The following is a 19,915-nucleotide window of genomic DNA, read 5'->3' on the forward strand; positions in this document are numbered from 1 at the left end:
AGCCGCCCCTAGGCCGAGCAGCATTGCGATAGTTATACCTGTTAATATTTCTCTCTTGTGGAGCCGGCTGTTTTCTTCGAAAAGGTGGTACACTTCTTCGTCTGAGTGGTACAGGATCCTAGGGACGATCAGAACTTGAACACAAAAGTCGTTAGAGTTATCGAATTTGGCAAGAAACACGCAGGGACTCACTCCAGATCTCTGGCAAACCCACATCCCGGATGCGGATGGGACTACCCACTTATTATTCTTCCTGTCAGGCTCAACTACTTCGGTGCAGACGTCGCCTTTCTGCTTAGCTAAGGTTGCATTGCCAAAGCACCTGCCCTGACCTGTGACTTGACTCAGGGTAATTCCTTTGCGGGGTGTGTCCCATCCGCACTGGCGAGGGGCATCGGCTGTGGAATAGCTGAAGGGGGTATCTAAAGCGACTCCTTCGTAAAAGGGGGGTTTAATATCGTAGCAAAGCCAGCAGGAGTCGGTTAGGTTAGGGTTAGATTCATTCAGGGATAGAAAGGTAGCTTCTAACATGCGAAGGATTGGGTCCGAGTCTGACCTGGCTGAGCGGCCTATCTGGAAGGCTTCCTCATCGCCAGTCGGGACGTCGGTGACCCTTGTGGGCAAGGGTTTGGGGTAGGTCATGTTTCTCCCTTTCTGTGTGCTTTTATCTGTGGGAGCATAGGGTATGAAGATCTCCTGCCCCACTATGGGTTGGCATAGATGGGCCGTCTCGCATCCATAGCGGGAGGGGGCTGAATCCCACATCCAGGTTAAGCTCCTTCAGCCTCTTATCATCAGACTTGTGCTCCAGACCCTTCACCAGCTCTGTTGCCCTTCTCTGGACTTGCTCCAGCATCTCAATGTCCTTGTCATGAGGGGTCCAGAACTGGACACAGCAGTTGAGGTGTGGCCTCACCAGGGCCAAGTACAGGAGGACAACCACTTCCCTTGTCCTGCTGGCCACACTATTGTTAATACAGGCCAGGATGGCATTGGCTTTCTTGGCCACCTGGGCACATGCTGGCTCATGTTCAGCTGTTGTTGATCAGCATTCCCAGGTCCTTTTTTGTGCTGGAAAGCTTTTCAGACACTCTTTCTCAAGACTGTAGCACTGCATGAGATTGTTGTGGCCTAAATGCAGGACCCAACACTTGGTCTTGTCGAATCTCATACCACTGGCCTTGGCCCATCAATCCAGCCTGTCCAGATCCCTCTGTAGAGCCTTCCTACCGTTCAGCAGATCAACACTCCCAGCCCAACTTGGGTGAAGTCTGAACTTACTGAGGGTGCACTTGATCTGCTCTTTCAGATCATCAATGAAGATATTAAACAGGACTGGTCCCAATACTGAGCCTTGGGGAACCCCACTAGTGACTAGCTGTCAACCGCATGTGACACTATTTACTATCACACTCACTCAGGGCCTGGACACTCAGCCAGTTTTTAACCCAATGAAGAGTGTACCTGTCCATGCCATGGGCTGCCAGCTTTTCCAGGAGAATTCTATGGGAGACAGTATCAAAGACTTTGCTAAAGTCCAGGTAGACAACATCCACAGCCTTCTTCTCATCCACTAGGTGGGTCACCTGGTCATAAAAGGAAAACAAGTTGATCAGGCAGGACCTGCCTTTCCTAAACCCATCCTGGCTAGGTCTGATCCCTTGGTTGTCCTCTATACGCCATGTGATCGCATTCAAGATGATTTGTTCCATAACCTTGCCAGACATTGAGGTCAGGGTGACAGGCCTGTAGTCCCCCAAATCCTCCTGACCCTTCTTGTGGATGGGCATCACATTGGCCAACCTCCAGTCATCTGGGACCTCCCCAGTGAGACAGGACTGATGATAAATGATGGACATTGGTTTGGCGAGCTCTTCTGACAGCTCCTTCAGCACCCTCAGATGAATTCCATCTGGTCCCATAGACTTCTGAGTGTCTTAAGTGGCTCAGCAGGTTGCTAACTGCTTCCTCCTGGATTACAAGGGGGCTATTCTGCTCCCCATCCCTGTCTACCAGCTCAGGGTGCCAGTTGCCCTAAAGATAACTGGTTTTACTGTTGAAGACTGAGGCAAAGAAGGTGTTAAGTACCTCAGCCTTTTCGTCATCCTTGGTGACTATATTTCCCCCCCCATGAACAATAAAAAGATGGAGAATTTCCTTGGTGCTCTTTTTGTTGCTAATGTATTTATGAAAACATTTTTTATTATCCTTCACAGAAGTAGCCAGATTGAGTTCTGGTTGAGTTTTTGCCTTTTTTATTTTCTCTCTATGTAACCTAATGACATCCTTGTACTCTTCCTGAGTTGCCTGCCCTTCTTCCAAATGTCATAAACCTTCTTTCTTCCCTGAGTTCCTGTAAAAGATCCCCGTTCAGCAAGGCTGGTCTTCCCTGACAGCTCATCTTTCGGCACATAGGGAGAGACTGCTGCTGAGCCTTTAAGATTTCTTTCTTAAAGTATGTCCAGCCTTCCTGGACCCCTTTGTTATTAAGGACTGTTCACCAGGGGACTTTTTTGAAACAGTGTCCTGAACAGGCCAAAGTCCGCCCTCCAGAAGTCCAGGGTAGAGGTTTTGTTGTCGCCCCTCCTTACTTCACCAAGTATTGAAAACTCTATCATATCATGGTCGCTGTGCTCAAGACAGCCTCTGACCACCATATTTCCAGGCAGCCCATCTCTGTTTGTAAATTATTGGAATATACATCACACTGCAACAGTAAATAGCAGGTCTAGTGGGCCCCCACCCCTGGTAGACTTGTCACCAAATTTTCCGAAATATCGGAATAAGACTCCTTAACATGAATGTGGTGTTAAAGAGGGCATCATTTATTCAGGCCTGAGGTCCCACAGGGGATGCTCCTAACCCTATGCAGACATGATTTTACAAGTGTTGCTTATATACAGTCACTACAATTCACCCATTACCATAAAACCCACCCCAAGTTCCCAGGTTCAGTCCTTGTTTCGTCTGTCACTAAAGTCTTGAGCCAGATGTCGTCTTCTTATCTTCCAACCGTCCTTGCTGGGAAAGCAGTTTTTGCATGCCTTGTTTTGCTACTAAAAGTTCACAGGCACAGTAAAAATTGAATTAATCCTTTTGGTATCAGACTCACCAGGGCTGTCAGGAAGTTCTCTTCCACATACTCCAAGAACCTCCTAGACTGTCTCCTCTCTGCTGTGGTGAGTTTCCAGCACACATCTGGCAAGTTAATGTCTCCCAGAAGAGCAAGGGTTGGTGATCGTGAAACATCAGAGCCACTTATAGACTAGTTCATCTGCCTCTTCATCCTGGTTGGGTGTTCTATACCAGACTCCCACCAGGATATCTGCCTTGTGAGCCTTCCCCCTGATTCTTACTCATAGGCACTCCTACAGCATAAGTAAATGTGTTTTAAAGGGGGTCACTTGGAGATTTTAAATTTCTCTGCCTTGGTAGACATGCAACTTTGTCACACTTGTCAGTGAAACTTTCTGGGGATTACAGCACACTGATGGTGAAGTACTATAATTCTAATATAAAATAACCTTTTTGTTTGGATTCCTCTAATTCCTAGCTTATTAGATGAGGAGATTTTGATTGAAATAAATAGTATAAAATTGTGGTGGATCTGCCTTGGCAAATAGCCAAATGCCCACCTAACTGCTCACTTAGGATCCCATTGTCACCATTGAGTCAGAAATGACACAGAGTCAGATCAGAAGGCAAAAGCTAAAAAGCAGCCCATTTATTCAATCCTCTCCTTTTTATACCTTGGTTCACTACAGGTGGACCTGATTGGTCATTTAATCAACACATTTCACATGATTGGCTAATTAAGGAGATACCCATCTGTAAACAACTTTATGAGAAAAAACACTTGTTAAAAAACACCACCTGTGGATTGTTTAATATTTGATTATAATTTATCTCTCCAGCTCCCTAAAGCTTCACAGACCGATTCATGGGAAAACTTATCTAGCTTTCTCTCTGACCAGACTGTCGTTGTCATAGGTCCCCCTTTTTGTTTAAAGGAGGAGGCAGTGTTTGTAATCCTCTGTGGGGCCCCTTGCAGAAAGGAGAACAAACACAGCTCGAGAGGTTCCTCTAGTAGTTGCCAGTTACCAATCAGAACCTCAATTGGACACTGACTTAGAATGGTCAGAGAGATTTCCAACATATTTACCAACATCAAGTCTTGTGGTTCCCTCTTACAAGAAATACACTATTAATCTTAAAATCAATTATCTGTTCTAATACAGTAACCATACTAATTCTAATACAGTAATCAAACATTGTTAGTCTGCTCAAAGAACTGGCAGTCTAACTTGTCAACAACCCTTTTCCAGAAACAAAGAAAAGATAGAATGTTCATTCCCCACTCATGGAGGGGCCATCTGATTGATGGTTGGCATCTTGATCATCGTTCAAAGGTTGCCTGTTGGCCACATTCTGTTTTGGTGTCGCAAGTCAGGGCGAACACACCTCGCAGGTATCCACCATACCCCAGTATCTATGGAAACACATGCATACCCGCGGCCCCAAGTGATAAGGTTGCACGGGCCCTCCCACTTATTAGAGGTTAGGTCCCATATCCAGACTTTTGCTAAAGGCAGGTGCGTCTCACCTGAAGAGTGAAACAAGAGAAAATGATATAAAATGACAGGATTGTTTGAATTTTGTGGCACTGTAAGATGATTGATTGTATATAGAGTTTTTTCCAAGTGACTGTGTGGGGTTTCTCCAGGCATTCCCCTTTTTTGTTTATCCAGAACATATTTTACAGTACCATGAGCGTGTTCAACAATGGCCTGGCCCATTGGAGAGTGCAGGATACCAAGTTTGTGTGAGACTCCCCATAAGCACAAAGACTGCTGCATCTTCTGTGAGATGTAGGCGGAGCCATTATCAGTTTTCACAGAAGAAGGTATTCCCAAAATTGCAAAAGCCATTCTCCAATGGGCAATCATGTCGCGACCCTTTTCTCCACTGTGAGCAGATGCCCACATAGCAGGGGAGAAGGTGTCAATAGACACGTGCACATACTTGACACGGCCAAATTCAGCAATGTGAGTAACATCTGTTTGTCAAAGCTGCAAGGCTCTTAGGCCTCTGGGGTTCACCCCTGCTGGTAAAGGTGCAGCAAGTCCGTGACAGTCAGCACAAGAACTGACAGTGTCAGGAACCTCAGTTGGCGTTAACTGAAACTGTTTCTGCAGAGTATGTGCACTTTGATGGAAAAATCATGTGGCACTTTGGCTTGCACAATTTTGTTAGGCTGAGGCACTACCCACACAGAGTTAGCTAACCTGTCAGCCCTGGCATTACTTTCTGCTATGAAACCTGGTAAATTGGTGTGACTCCGAATGTGCAAGATGTAATACGAATGAACTCGGGTCTGAATTGCACACCACAAGGCTTTCAATAACTGAAACAAAACTGCATTATTGACTTCCTTCAGAAGTGAACAATCCAAATGTTTGGTTATATCTGTGACATAGGCAGAATCAGTGACCAAGTTCAGAGGCACTTAACATTTCTGGAATGCCGGGGCAATGGCCTTTACCTCAACCAGTTGGACCGAGCCTGACTCATGGCTTTCCAGCACTTGCCATCCAGATTCATCCTTCCAAGCAACAATGGCTTTCCCCATTTTTCTGGAACCATCAGTAAAGACGGTGGGTCCTTGCACCAGCACTTGACTACTTTTTGGCCGCAAAGACAGATTGGTTGATTTTGCCAACTGCAATAACTTATGACTGGGCAGATGATAGGCAATCTGCCCTGAAATGTTTTGCAGCACACTTTGCAAAGGAGCACTGTTAATGAAGCTCCATTCAAAGTCTTCCCGTTGTACTGGAAGAATAATTTTTGTGGGATCTGCTGCCATTAATTGCAAATCAAATGAGCAATCAATTCAAACAACGTGGGTGCTGTCTTTTTCGGTTGATGGGGCAAGAAGACCCATTCCAAGATGTGCAAGGGATCAGACCATTTGTCACTCCATTGGCCAATGATACCTGTAGGATGAAAATCTGGAATGATAATGAAGAGAGTGATATCAATGGAAGGATCTACTCGATGAACCCGACAAGCAGAAACAGCTTGTTGGACTTCCTCCAGCGCTTGTCGCACCTCAGGAGTCAATTTTCAAGGTGATCTCAGGTCAGGGTTCCCCCTTAGAATATCATGTAGCAGGGACAATTGTTTTGTGGTTAGTCCCAAATAAGGACGCAACCAACTGATGACACTGAGCAATTTCTGGGCATCATTCAGAGTCTTAATAGAATCCGAAATTGCACCTCTTGATGCTGAACAGTTTGGTCCAGAATTTTGACTCCCAGATATTTCCAAGGGGGATGCTGTTGAACCTTCTCCAGAGCCACTTGCAGCCCATAAGAATGCAGAGCAGCGAACAGCTGAGGCTGTATCCTCAGCAACTCATCCTGGGTGGATGCTGCCACCAAGATGTTGTCCATGTAGTGATAGCAATATGCTTCAGGGAACTGCTTGCGGACTCCGGACAAGGCCTGAGCCACATACCATTGACAAATAGTCAGGCTGTTTCTACAGCCCTGCAGCAAAACTTTCCATTGATATCTCTGTACAGGTTCAGCATTGTTAATTGCAGACACAGTAAAGGCAAACTTTGGTTTGTCATCAGGATGCAAAGGAATTGTGAAAAAACCATCCTTCAGATCAATGATCAAGATTTCCCATCCCGTAGGGAGCATGGTGGGTGAGGGCATACCAGGCTGCAATGTCCCCGTGCTTTTCATCACCGCATTAATTTTCCAGAGGTCCTGTAACAGCCTCTATTTCCCAGATTTTTTCTTTTTCACAAAGACAGGAGTATTCCAGGGACTAGTGGAAGGCTCAATATGTCCCTGTTGAAGTTGGTCCTGGACCAATTTTTCTTTTGTCAGGGGCCACTGGTTTTCCCAGATGGGTCTTTCCACCAGCTACCGTAAAGGCAGCATAGGAAATTTTCCGTCCTTCAGCGCAGTGGCCCCAATTAAAAATCTGTATCAATTCGTACCACCCAGGCTGCCAATACATCCCGCCCCCAGAGATTGATTGGAGCTGTAGTGACATAAGGCCAAACTGCAGCTGTCTGCCCATCCATGTTTTTGATCAGCACAGACCATTTGGCTTACAAAGTTCTGCATTGCACCCCCCAACCCTTGGATGGCTGACCCTATGGAAAACAAAGGCCACGTAGGAGGTCACGCAGAGAAGGAGATGGCTGTCAAATCAGCCCCTGTGTCGATCAAACCTCGAAGCCAGATCTACGGCAAGCTGGCACCCAGTAGAATCAAGGTGCATGTCATCTGTGGTCACTGAGCAGAAATATCTGCAGACAAGAAGACTTGTGGCAGTCCTGTGGATTTTAAGCCACCATCCCCATGAGTCCACTGGTCAGCCCTGGGGACACATGACTGAAAAGGCACAAGTTGAGCAATCCAAGTCCCTGCTGCAATAGTGACAGGGGGACGTGGGTGTGGAAACCATGGCACGAATTTGATCTGTAAAGTCAGAGTCAATGACACCTGGATGCACAAAGATTCCTTGGAGGGTGGCACTAGATCTTCCCACAAGCAGTGCGCTCAGTCCTTGCCCTAAAGGTCCAAACACATCCAAAGGAACCTTATGTACAGGACAGGATTCTAAGATGACTGCAGTTACGGTATGTACATACACCCCAGCTGAGCCATGGGTGCTGCCCCTGAGCTGGCTGAGCAAGCCTGTGCCGGTACTATGCCCTGGGGAATCACTTGTGTCAGAGCACATTTCCTCTGTGCGCTCATCTTCCCGTTTCCTAGGCCTACGAAAAGCTGGCCAATGGCATGATATTTAGACTTACATTGGTTTGCAAAATGAACTGCCTTTAAGCACTTAAAACACAAGAAATTGGTATTCATTTCTGTCTGCTTGTGTGTTTCCTGTTTTCTCTTGCCCTTATTTTTTCCTTTTTTCTGTTGTCTGTTCCCTGAGGATGACTGGCCTGGCCATAAGGCAGCCACCAGAGCAGACATTTTGTAGTCTACAGTACCTACTTTGGAACATGCTTGGACCATGTCTGTTAGTGTTGGGTCACCTGGAAGAGCATCTGTGATCTTCTGACAATCGTTGTTTGTGTTGTCCCTCGCTAACTGTTTGCATAAAAGCTGCCTCAAGTTACCATCTTCAACTTGTTTCTCCAGGGCTTCTGCAAGTTTCTCAACAAATGGTAGAAATGGTTCTTTTGTTCCTTGAGTTATTGTCACATATTGTGGCTTGGAAGCGGCCACTTCTATAGTTTTTAACAATGCTAAAAACCCTACCCTTTGACTCTGCTCAAGAACGGCAGGGTCCCAGGTAGCCTGAAGATCAGGATTAGAAAAGGCATGTTCCCCCATGAGAACATCCACCCCCATGTAATACTTAGGCTCCCTCTGAGGCACTTGCATGTTCTCTGTTGCAACCCTTTGAGCGACCTGCCTCCAGTTGTCCTGAAAAACTTTAAATTGCACAGGTTGGAACAATACTTGAGCTATATGTCTAATATCAAATGGAGCAAGTAGGTCTGTGTTTAGCATGCTGATAACTTGCATAACTTGTGTAGAACCAAGGCCATATTTTGCTTTCTCTCTCTCTCTGACCAGACTGTCATATCCACACCCCATCCAGAAAGATTGGAGTGTGTGTGTGTGGAAGAAACAGGATGAGAAAGCTCACAAGTCAAGAGAAAGACAGGAAGATTGCTTATGAGTTTTTATCCTGGCAGAAAATCTGTTGCTGATTAAAATAGGTACAGTTAGTAGGAAACAAAAAGACAAACACTAAAACAGCTTTCTTCCCCCATTTCCCAGGCTCAACTTCACTCTTTAACTGCAGGCTCCTCTACACCCTTGCTTTCTAGCCCCAAGGAATGCAGTGTGGTGGGGGATGGGGAATGGATGGTTGGATGTCAATCCAAAACACTTAGTCTGTGCCAATTCTTCTCACACTTTTCCCCTGCTCCAGCACAGGTCCTTTTCAGGGCTGTAGTCCTCTGGGAAAACTCCTTTTCACTGGGAGTCCTCCATGGAACATGGTTCCTTTAGGAAATGTCCCTCTGCTCCAGCGTGGGGTCCTTCATGGACTACAGTGTGTATATATTCTCTGCCCTGGAACTCCTCCTCATCATTCTCTTCTGGCCTTGGCATTCTCTCTGTTTCTCCCTTTTTGTTCCCTCTCCTCTCTCCCTGGGCTGTTTTTTGCTCTTAAACACATTTTCACAGAGATTCCATGCATGTGGTAGATGGGCTCAGCTATGTCCTGTGGTGGGTCTGTTTTGGAGCCTGTTTGACACAGGACAGCCCTTGGCCACCTTCCTCATATGCCACTCCTGCAGCCCCTCACAACCAACACCTTGACACCTGCACCCTGCACAAGATTTAAAAAATGGCAGTTGAATATATTCAGACTTTTGCTAACACTATTTATTCCACTTCAGTTGTAGGCCTTGTTTTGTTTTGGGTTTTTTTGCCTTGTTTTACTGACTAAACACGGCTCTGTAAAAGTCTCTTCTATAACAATGAGCCTGAGCAAAAAATAATTACTCTGTCGTCTGATAAATAGATGTAGGAGGAAAATGATGTTGATATGTGTACTCTTGGGTTTCTTGGATAGATGCTTATGTTGCTCTGAAAAAGAAATAAATATTAGAAGATGATAAAATTCAGAATGTTTTCTCTGAGAGGTTAAAGGGGAAAATTATATTAAATTGGGCAGCCATTCGTGTGTGTTATATCTGGGAGGTTTTTAAAGCTCTTGTAAGTCTGTTCAGCATCTGTAAAAGACCAGCTAGAACTGAAAGGTGCAGCATCAGATTTGTCCTTTTATATAAGCAGATTCACTACGCAGGCTCTGTGCTGTGCAGGTGTGTCAGTAAAAACAGGATCTCTGTCAGTGGCTAAAAGCAATGAGTGTTTTACAAGTTGTCTAAGTACCATTGTAATCCAGCTTTCTCTCCTTCCTTCTCCAGCCTTGGCATTTCACTAGCTTCAGAACCATGTTTTACTTGGTAGCAAAACACAAATATGAATAGTGAGAGTCCTGCTACTTCACAAAACTATATAGCCTCCATCTTGCAGAGGGACAGTTTAGCCTTCTCTGCCTTCGAGGGAATTGACAGCTCCTCCCAATTTAGTGTTGCCTGAAAACTTGTTCAGTATATCATTTAGTCCTGCATTCAAGTTGTTTATGAATATGTTAAAGAGAACTGGCCCTAAAATGGAGCCCTGTGGAATGCCACTTGTGACTGGTCAGCAGCCTCGTGTAACCCCATTTAGTACAAGCTAGTGTGTGATGTGTTTATCCAGCTGTGTGCTGGACATTTTATCCAGAAGGATACTGTGAGAAAGAGTATGAAAAGCTTTATTGAAATTCCAAAAAATTGCATCAACTGGTTTCCTCTGATCAACTAGGTGGGTTACCTTGTCATAAAAGGAAATTAAGTTTGACAAGCAGGACATTCCCCTCATGAACCTCTGCTGGCTGTGATCAGTGACTGCATTGTCCTTCAGGTGATTTTCAATAACTCCCTGTCCCGGTTTAGGGCAAATTTGGGAGAAAACCTCCAAAAGGGGACCCTCCAGAAAGCAAACTCAGACATCCCCTCCCTCCACCTTGTTCAGGAATAAATTTCCTTGTAGAGAAGTGGGAAAAAACTGTTTATTTAACAGGCCAAGCACTCCCCAGCACACAAAATGAACAATACCGGATGACAAAACTCATTCACTGCTTTGAAAAGATGACAAATTCAGAAAGTCTCTCTGGTGGGTGGTCACTCTGTTATCAGTCCCTCCGGTGCTAGGAAAGGCTGCAGAGTAGGTCCTGGCAGGCTACAAAGTGTGAGCTCTTAGTGTTTCCGTGGGTACTGGTCTGGAGCAGGTTTGAATGGTTCCAAGAAAAGGGAAAGAAAAACAGTCCAGGGAAAGCTCAGATTGCCTCAGCTAGCTAAACTAACTAACTAACTAACTAACTAACTAAAAAGCAAAAAGAGCACGGTTGTAAATTTGCTGGTTTCTCTGGGGCCAGGTCTGATCTGGCTAGCTATGGATCCTTGGCCCATTGCAGCCTTTACAAAGACAGAGTAAAAGACTGGAGGCGCTCTTCTCCTCTCGGGACTAACAATCCCACACCTTTATTGTAGAATTACTCCAGGGGATCCTAGATGGGAAGGAGGTGGTGTCCCAGGAGAAAAAGAGAGGGAATGCCTCATGGCAGGAGACTTTTAAACCTGGGGGAATGGGGGGCAGAGGAAGAGGACCACAGCCAATGGGATACAAGTGAGGAGGGGGCGAGGGGAGGAGTAAACCTGGGACAAACCACTACCACCGGGGCTCGGGGGGGGGGGGGAAAGACCGTGTGATCAGTGCAGATTATCAAACACCCCGTGCAAAAACAACAACTAAATAAACTATTTAGTGCAATACAGCACGCGGTGTTCTGCCCTGTCCGTGCCCAGACAACAACAGTGTTCCAGTAGACCGTGGAGGAGTGAGTCTAGCGCTGGATAACAAAACTCTGGGCTTCTTCTTCTCACCGCCTTTGCTCTCAGCCAGTCTTGAAAGCACAGAATATAATATCCAGCATAAACAGAACACACGATTGGGGATACAAGCATCATAACATCACCCTAGGACACTCCCAGAATATTCTTCATAACATTTCAGGCACTGAAGTGGGACTGACCCTCAACAAACCATGAATAGCTATGATTAAACTAGATACCAGATTTTTCTTGCTGATCTAGTTTATTCCATGTGATTTAGAGAAGTTATGCTCAAGGTAGCTAGCTCCCTGAGCTTTGTATTAAAAATGCATCTATAAGGGCACATATAATGCATGCATTCAAATAAAATCAGAAAATCAGCACCTCTGCAATTGTTCCTTGGGAATAAAACTTAGACTGATCATTCCATTTATTATCATACTGACTATTATCAGTTAATATATTCTTGCTGCTTTAAATGATCATGTAATTTTACAGGAAATAGAGAAAAGGAGAAGAATTGAAGAAGCATACAAAAATGCTGTGACAGAACTGAAGAAAAAGTCCCACTTCGGAGGGCCAGACTATGAGGTACAAATTCTGCTTTTGAAATTTTAAAAAATGCTAAGGCTTTTGAAGATTAGTTTGTTTCTCAACTGAGTGTGTATGTAAATCAAGGTCTTTGTGCAATGCGTTCATGCCACTTTTTCTGCCTTGGAAACTGAAACTAAATGAAGAATCAAAATCCTTCAGTGTTTTGAGAACAGAAGTCTGTCTTCACCTCGGGTTTCCTATTCTACTTTTGTCTAAAGCATTTTGTTTACATCTATTTTTGCTGATTTTTTTAATCATTTTTCTTGCACATTTTATACTGCTCATTTGAAAGTTGTGTACTCTTACATTTTAATTAGCCAGATGTCTAGCTATGTAATGCAAATATGAAAGTCCTGACTGCAGAGGCAGTCCTAGAATGTGAAGTTTAGTTTGAATTTATTTTTAACTTGTCACTGCCACTTGAAATGTGTTGATAAATTAAATTATTTTAGGCTCTGCTTCATCTGTTAAATGGCATATGTTATCAACTTCCTCCTCAGTTTGGTTATTTAATTAAAGTCTGAGTCTCTTAAACTGCCTTCTGAACAATAATGTAAAGTAATGCACCCATAAAGCAGTTTGCATAATTTTTAAGAACTTAATTCTTTTATTTACGTTAATTAAGCAGGTTTCTACTTACAAATCATAGCCTGAGAAATAGCATTAATATGTTGAGATATTTAAAAGGTATTTGAGCTTCTGTTCTCTGTTGTGGCTGAGGCACTGTAAAAGAAAAGAATGGATAGGAAGCTGGACTTTGTCTACCTGGTTATGAACTCAACTGCTTCTCCCAGATATCCCTGATGTAAAGTAGATTTTTGAAATTTGCTGGACTAGTTTGTTTTACAGTACAATAAAAGCAGTAAACCTAGTTTTCCTAAATTACCATTTTAATTAGTAGACACAAGTTTTTAATAATTGAATCAACTCTACCTGCTGTTTATTGTTAAACTGTTCTTTCCAAGAATTCTCAATAGTGATCCACAGGATTTTGTCTTGTTGTACTTTGAGCACATATCTGAAATCCACCCTAAGGCAGTGGAATACTTGGAAGCAGTCTAAATACACAATTATGTTAATATATTTACTTACATACGGTAAATATTTTAAAGAGAAGATATTTGTTAATTAAAGCCTAAATCTCATATCAAAGCATATTGACACTGTTACTCAGTCTTTGGTTTCCTGGGGGTTTTGCTTGTTTATTTAAGTATCCCTAAATTGTACTTAAAGGAAATAACTTCCTTTAACAAGTAGAGTTTTCAGATGAATTCCAATATATGAATATTGGTGAAAATATTTATACGCATAATACATTAATAGCTATTTCTAATATTGAACTTAAGTGGAGCTCTCATGTCTCCAAAATCTTGAACTAGGTTTTTTTCTTATGCTCTAGGAGGGTCCTAATAGTCTGATTAATGAAGAAGAATTCTTTGATGCTGTTGAAGCTGCTCTTGATAGACAGGATAAAATGGAAGAACAGGTATTGATAGTGGAAAAATGTGTTAATGATGGGCACTTCATGGAAGACTTCTGTGACTTAATCAGTCCTGGGGCGCATCTCCTGAAACTCTAGATATTTTAGATTGACACTTATAAGTGGGATTCACTTTACAATATTTACAATTAAATATCATTGTTTAACACTAATTTTGAGAAAGTGATTTGACAGCTTGCATAGAAAGGGATAGTATAAGTGTTAAGCTAATTGATTGTCTCTGGTTTCTAACTCCTAAATAAATGTATTAGTCCGGTATAAAACTTATCTTTATATATAACTGATGCCCTGGGTAAATAAGAATATCTAATGATGCAGCTATTTTTCAAAACCTAATTATTGCTCTGAAGTTTCTTTTGACTGTAGCAGTATGTGAAATAGGAAAGACATAGTTCTATTGGTGTTTGGTCTTGTTTAAAAATTGTGTAGGCTCTGGCTATTTCTCTAACACATTTCTTGAATACTCTTCAGTGGCAAGGATCAAAAAGGGATGTGTGTGAGGAAATATATGGAATATGAGAAAATATAGTAGTTTATAAAATGAGAGGGAATAATAAAGGGATGCCTCCTTTGTCTTAAAATGTTTTTGGCTTATGAATATAGTGAATACAATGACTTGGTTAAGAATTATAAGACTGCCTAGTGGATATATAGTACCCAACAGAGTTTATCTATGTTGGGGTCTCTTAGGAGAAAGTAAAAGTTTTGAGTTTCTGTAGTACTACTACATGGATGCAACATCTGTGATGATGCCAATTGATTTTGCTTAACCTGGAAATATACCTTGAAGTATAGATAAATGGGTGATTCAATATCCAGGCCCATTTGCTTCCTGAGAACTCCTGCAGGATCACAACTTCATGTCTGTCACGGACAGCATTAGTTGTAGCCACTATAAAGTTTGAAGGTACCTCACCCTTTCATAGTCCATCCATTAGCAGCTTGACTACCAATAATGAAAGTTATTTTGTTGCAGTCCCAAAGTGAAAAGGTCAGATTATACTGGCCAATATCCTTACCTCCCGGAGATGCATATTCTGCTGTGGGGACTCATAGATTTGTCCAAAAGGTAAGATATTTCTTGTGATCACCTCTGTATAATTGGCTGACTTGTATTTGTAGATACTATTTTATATGGATAGGTAAGATTTTTTTAGATGTTTCTAGAATAACTTTCAGTGGTTTACTCATTTTTAATTGAAGTCGCTGGAATTGGAAAAGGACTGTTTTCTGTCTTGGCTAACAAAATCCTGATTTCAGTATCTATTCAGAATACTCTTGATTTGTATCAAGCTTGTCAGTTAGAGATTATAAAGAAAAAAACAACAACTTGCTAACCTTGGTGCGATTAAGATACTTTCACCAAAATTAATTTAATTGGTAGAAAAAAAAATACAGTCTCTTGCATTAGGATCAATTGACTTTTTTTAGAGTTACTTGAAACACTATGCCTTTTTTAGGGCTATACTGGGAGCATAATACATCATAGGTGTTTGAAATCAGTATTTGCCACTGTGCTTGCTTCCTCTGGTGCTTTTGTTTTCATTTTCTTCATTATCTTGTGCTTGCAAGTTGGTACTGAATGCTCTGTTGTGCCTTTGTTCTGATTACTTGGTTTTTTCTTTGTCTGTCTCTGGTAGCTCTATAGTCGCTCTTCCTCCATGTCTTCCATTGATCTAGTCAGTGCCTTTGATGTTCACAGATTCAGCACCCAGGTACTGTATTAATATGTAGAGTGGGGGTTGTGTATCTTTGCTGCATTTCATCCTCTTCTCTAGAACCTGGGTTTGTTGTTACATAAATCACTGTTTACTCTAAACTAGTATGTTGAGACAAAAAAATGTATCAATTTCTATACTAAATGATTGGTTTTTTACATTCTGCTTGCATGCATATCACTTGTGCAGAGGCCCAAATCTTGTGAACTGTTGGACTAATTTCATTAGCTTTAATAAAAATACCTACAGCTTGAAAATTTTGCATTTCTGATTATAATAAAAGCAATAAAATAACACCTGGTTTGTGTGGGCTGGAGATGGTCTTTGCTTCAAATTGAATAGTTTTTCTTGTTTTTAAATCAAAGGTTTAATTTTGTCTTTAAAATTTGTCACTTATAATAACATTAAGACATCAAATTTTAAGGTTCTCTATTATAATTTTTTACCTCTACAAGTAGTTTTATAATCAAAAGGTCATAAAGTATGTTGTTAAAAAAATGAGATTGCGGATATGATAACTTTTACTGAAGAGTTCCAATATACTCAATTACACTTCAGAAAATGTCTGACATCCTGAATAAGTAAGTGAATTTAGTTTTGGTGTCATATTCCAGTAATGTACAAAATTACTCTAGGTGCTTGCTCTGAAGAGCATAGTTTAAAGTTGAATTAGATATGTGAATTCATGTGTTTGGTCTTTCAAAAAAAAGCATTCAAACAGTATTCATGCCATTACTTTCCTTCTGCTGTGGTCCATATGATTGTGAATATGGGGCTTCCTTCTGGGGTCTGATGGGTTTGGGTTTGTTTGCTTGTTTTAAAATTTTTAACTAATGCTGTGTAAGGCTGCAATAAAAGGACTTTACAGTGGTTCATATACTCTGGGTTAGACACACAGGAGAAATACTGACCAGATATTCTCAAGCGGTCAAAACAAGACAAAAGTTTGCTAACAAACTTTAGAAAAATCAGAGAGCTTTGGTAAAAGGTTTACTACAACATCCAGTCAACATAAAACACTTCTCACAGCATTAATTTGGTCCATTCAACTTAGCAAACTTTAAACCCATGCGATGTTAAATTGCTCAAAATGTTCCAAGAAGGAATCAGATGAAGAAGAATCGGATGAAGAAGAAAGACAGAAAGAAAAGATATAGAAAAGCATGCATATAGCTACCAACTTCTGGGTTCCAGCAGTGTTCAGAGGGAAACTCCAAGAGAAAGGTAGGGTCAAGACATGTACTGGCTTCATGCTCAGCCTTAAATATCCCTTGACCTTCATAGCCCCTCCCCCCAGGTGGGACTTCCAGTCACTCAGAAGCTGGGTTAGGCAAGAGTGGAGCTCTGCCTCCAGTGTTCCATGATTGGCACCCCTGCAGGGCTGGGATACTGGCTCTGAGGGTGGGGAGTAGTTCACTCTCTCCCCAGGGCAAGGCCCAACCTGCCCCTCCCACACACACACACACACACACACACACACACATGCATCCCAAAATGTCTCAAGACATCCATCTTTCCAGTCTCTGACACACTGCAAACAGCCTGCTTTTTCAAATAGATGGAATGGATTTTTTTTTCTGAGTAACAGAGCCTGGAATCATACTACCTGCATACCTTGCCACCAGCTTCATGAGCAGAACCCTAATATTTAAGGATTTGCTTATTGGACTGAAATCCCAACACTTGCCATGATTTATTGCAGTCATTTAATTTCTGGAATTTGAATTTTTTACAAGGGAAAAAGTACACAGGTCATATTGCACAACACCGATAGGCTGATCTACTGGTACTCCAGTCACATTAATAATTCAAGTTTGGTTTTGTAGGGGAGGAGGGAGGAAATCAAGTAATAGAAAGCAAGTTTGATTCTAAAGATAGAATTAATTTTCTATCAGGCTGCATTGCCAGTTCAATGTAAGGGAAAGAGTCATTAAAATATGTGAACCTTCTCATTTTCACCTCTTAGGTCTGTGATAATATTTGTGGGTCTATATGGTGAACCTGAGTATCAGACCACTCGTGTGGCTGAAAACCTAACCACTTAAATCTGAGATTGACCAGGTCCTTATCACAATAATGCAAATCAACATTAAAGATCAAGGTCAAATGGACTGGATTATGGGGTGAAGGTGTTGCTCTTTCTAGCAGCTGCAGGGATTATACTGTGTAGAAGCTACTACCCAGTGTCTTAGGATGTGGTTTCAAGTTAACTGACTTCAGAAATAATGATCCTGCTAACTTGAAAGAAACCTACTCCCCTCTGCCCCATTCTTCCCCCATATCTTCCCTAGAACAAACTTGCCAGTTCATTAAGTTGCTTCACCTGCTCTGGTGCTTCATTGCTAGTGAACAAGCAGATGAAAGACAACTGAGAGCATGAAGAGAAAAGCAGCACACCTTTTGGTGACAGCCTGCTGTAGACCTTATTATTAGAAAATTTTCCTCTGTCCCCAGGCTGAGGATTTGGCTTTTGGAAAGGCAAGATAAATCTTGATTCTGAATAAATGGGGTCTGTTTCTAGACTTCATTTATATGAAGGGAATCTTAGTAACAGGTCAAGTAGAAACTTGCAGCTTCGCTTTTAAGATGAAGATGTATAAACATATTCTGACAGGAGCTGGTTCTTCAATGTGCCTTCAGAAAGGCATTGATTTGCCTCTGCCAGTTGAGTGAGAGGTTGTGGGCTTTAAATGCTGCAAATGTGCTGCAAATAATTTTCTCCTTTTAAAGGACTATCATATTTTAAAATAGATTGAGCTCTTCTGAGGGCCTTTTAAATGAAGATCTGCCCATTTAATGTTAAGACCAAGGCTGCATGGGATAGAAGTATTTTTGCAGATCATTCCTGTAGTCTGCCAGGAACCCAGAGGTAATAGTGTGGCCTCCCCACTGGGAAAGAAGCTGTGAATATTGACTCGGTGCCTAATGTGGTACCTGAAATAGGTTCAGGCTGACAGCAACCTGCAGGTAGATCACAGTTTTGACAGATAGTATGCACAAGGCAGTTGAAGGCACTGCAATTACTTGGTCAAATAGAAGTAATTGCTTGTTCGTGAAAAACAACATTCTCTTTCCTCTGAAAGCTGCAATGATAATGCCTCTCCTTTCCCAAACCTAAGGGGAAGCTGTCTGAAAGATGTATTAGCAGGAATGAAACTTTACTGGGAGAAGAGAGGGAGAGAAACAAACTAAAGATGCCTTTGAAGTTTTCAGAGGAAGTCAGGAGGCTAAATACTGAGCAATTCCAAAAGCCTTAAAGTATTTAGATTGTACTTAGGCACATTGTATGATTCTTGGGGTTGTCCTGTGCAAAGCCAGGGGTTGGACTCTGTGGATCCTTGTGGGTCCCTTCCAACTCAGGTATTCTCTGATTCTCTGATACTCCTGTAAATGCTTCACTCTCTTCTTTCTTTGCTATTCTCCTCCTCCCACTGCATTTGGCATAAAGCAAAAAGCAGCAAAATACAAAACAATCACATACAAGCTGGCTTTGTCCCTAATAGATTAGGAGCCAGGGGAGGAGATAGGGACCCTGAATATGTTGTAGGTAAAGTTGCAGGAGCATAGGGAGGATTCCTTTCTGAAAGAAGTGTGACCTAGTGCTAGAAAATTGAATATTTAAATAGCTCACATTCTTACCTGGCTTGGCTTGTACTGTCATTGTTTCCCTGGAAAAAAAAAATCAGAAGAATATTTGGTAGGAAACTTGTTAGTAAGTGGCAGGAAAAGATAGCCTGTCCAAAAGCAGAAACATGAATCTTGTGGATGTTTATACTTCATTTTAACTAAAAAAAACTTAAAGAAAACAAACAAAACCCCCCAAACTGGACTGATAATTTGGTTTCTGTAGAGAATTCGATAGTTAAAATAAGATAAAGGAGCATTTCTGTTGAAAGGATTTTATTTTTATGTTGTATTTTTAAGGATTTTGAAATTATTCAATTACTTTTTTCCTTCAAGTTGTACAAAAACCACCCATAGGTTCAGGCTGGTAATCTTGTGATTATACAGTTCTTAGACTAATCTGTATGTTCGTCAATTGACTAACCTTTGCTCTCTAAAAAAGAAATTTCTACTGATTCAGGAAAATAGTCTCAATTACATGGACTTATTTGAGGTGATGACTTTTAATAGTCACCTACCTCTTAGGCAAAAAAAATTACTAAAATCTTTTCAGCACTTGTATACATTACACAGCAATGGATAATTTCGCTTTTTGTATCTGTTTTTATTTGGGGGAGAATAGGATTTGGAAATGGAGGGACAGATACAAAAGAAACATAACAAGACCATAGATTTAACATAAATATTCATTTCCTGTCCCACCCCCTATTTTCATGCTCATTATTTGGAACAAAAAAAATGTATTCACATAGCTTGATAAAAATGTATAAAATATTTGACCTTTAAGAAAAACATGCAACTGTCTAGCTAAGTATTCTTAAATGAGTATTTTAAAATAGTGGACCTCTGCATCATCACAATTTTTTTGAATGTAAGCATTTCTGTTCTGTTTTTCTAGTTGGCAAATGTGCAAAGATGCCAAAGAAACAGAATAGGCATGATTTTCTCATGACTGTTTCCCTCACTGCTGTTTCAATATAA

At 41.7% G+C, this 19,915-nt stretch overlaps 1 protein-coding gene across 3 annotated transcripts in view; it reads left to right on the forward strand.

Annotated features, from left to right (window-relative positions):
* The window catches only part of LOC136568515 (ceramide transfer protein-like), a 162,436-nt gene that overhangs the window by 126,195 nt on the left and 16,326 nt on the right, over positions 1 to 19,915 (forward strand). For 2 of the 3 annotated variants that reach the window (XM_066568524.1, XM_066568522.1), the window contains exons 8-11: positions 11,996 to 12,088; positions 13,491 to 13,577; positions 14,569 to 14,661; positions 15,233 to 15,307. In XM_066568524.1, coding sequence (XP_066424621.1) covers positions 11,996 to 12,088; positions 13,491 to 13,577; positions 14,569 to 14,661; positions 15,233 to 15,307 — 348 coding nt within the window. The remainder of the gene's footprint in view (positions 1 to 11,995; positions 12,089 to 13,490; positions 13,578 to 14,568; positions 14,662 to 15,232; positions 15,308 to 19,915) is intronic. The other variant, XM_066568523.1, reaches the window with a different exon arrangement.

The sequence above is a fragment of the Molothrus aeneus genome, chromosome W, assembly GCF_037042795.1.
Source record: "Molothrus aeneus isolate 106 chromosome W, BPBGC_Maene_1.0, whole genome shotgun sequence".
In the NCBI taxonomy this organism is placed as follows: Eukaryota; Metazoa; Chordata; class Aves; order Passeriformes; family Icteridae; genus Molothrus; species Molothrus aeneus.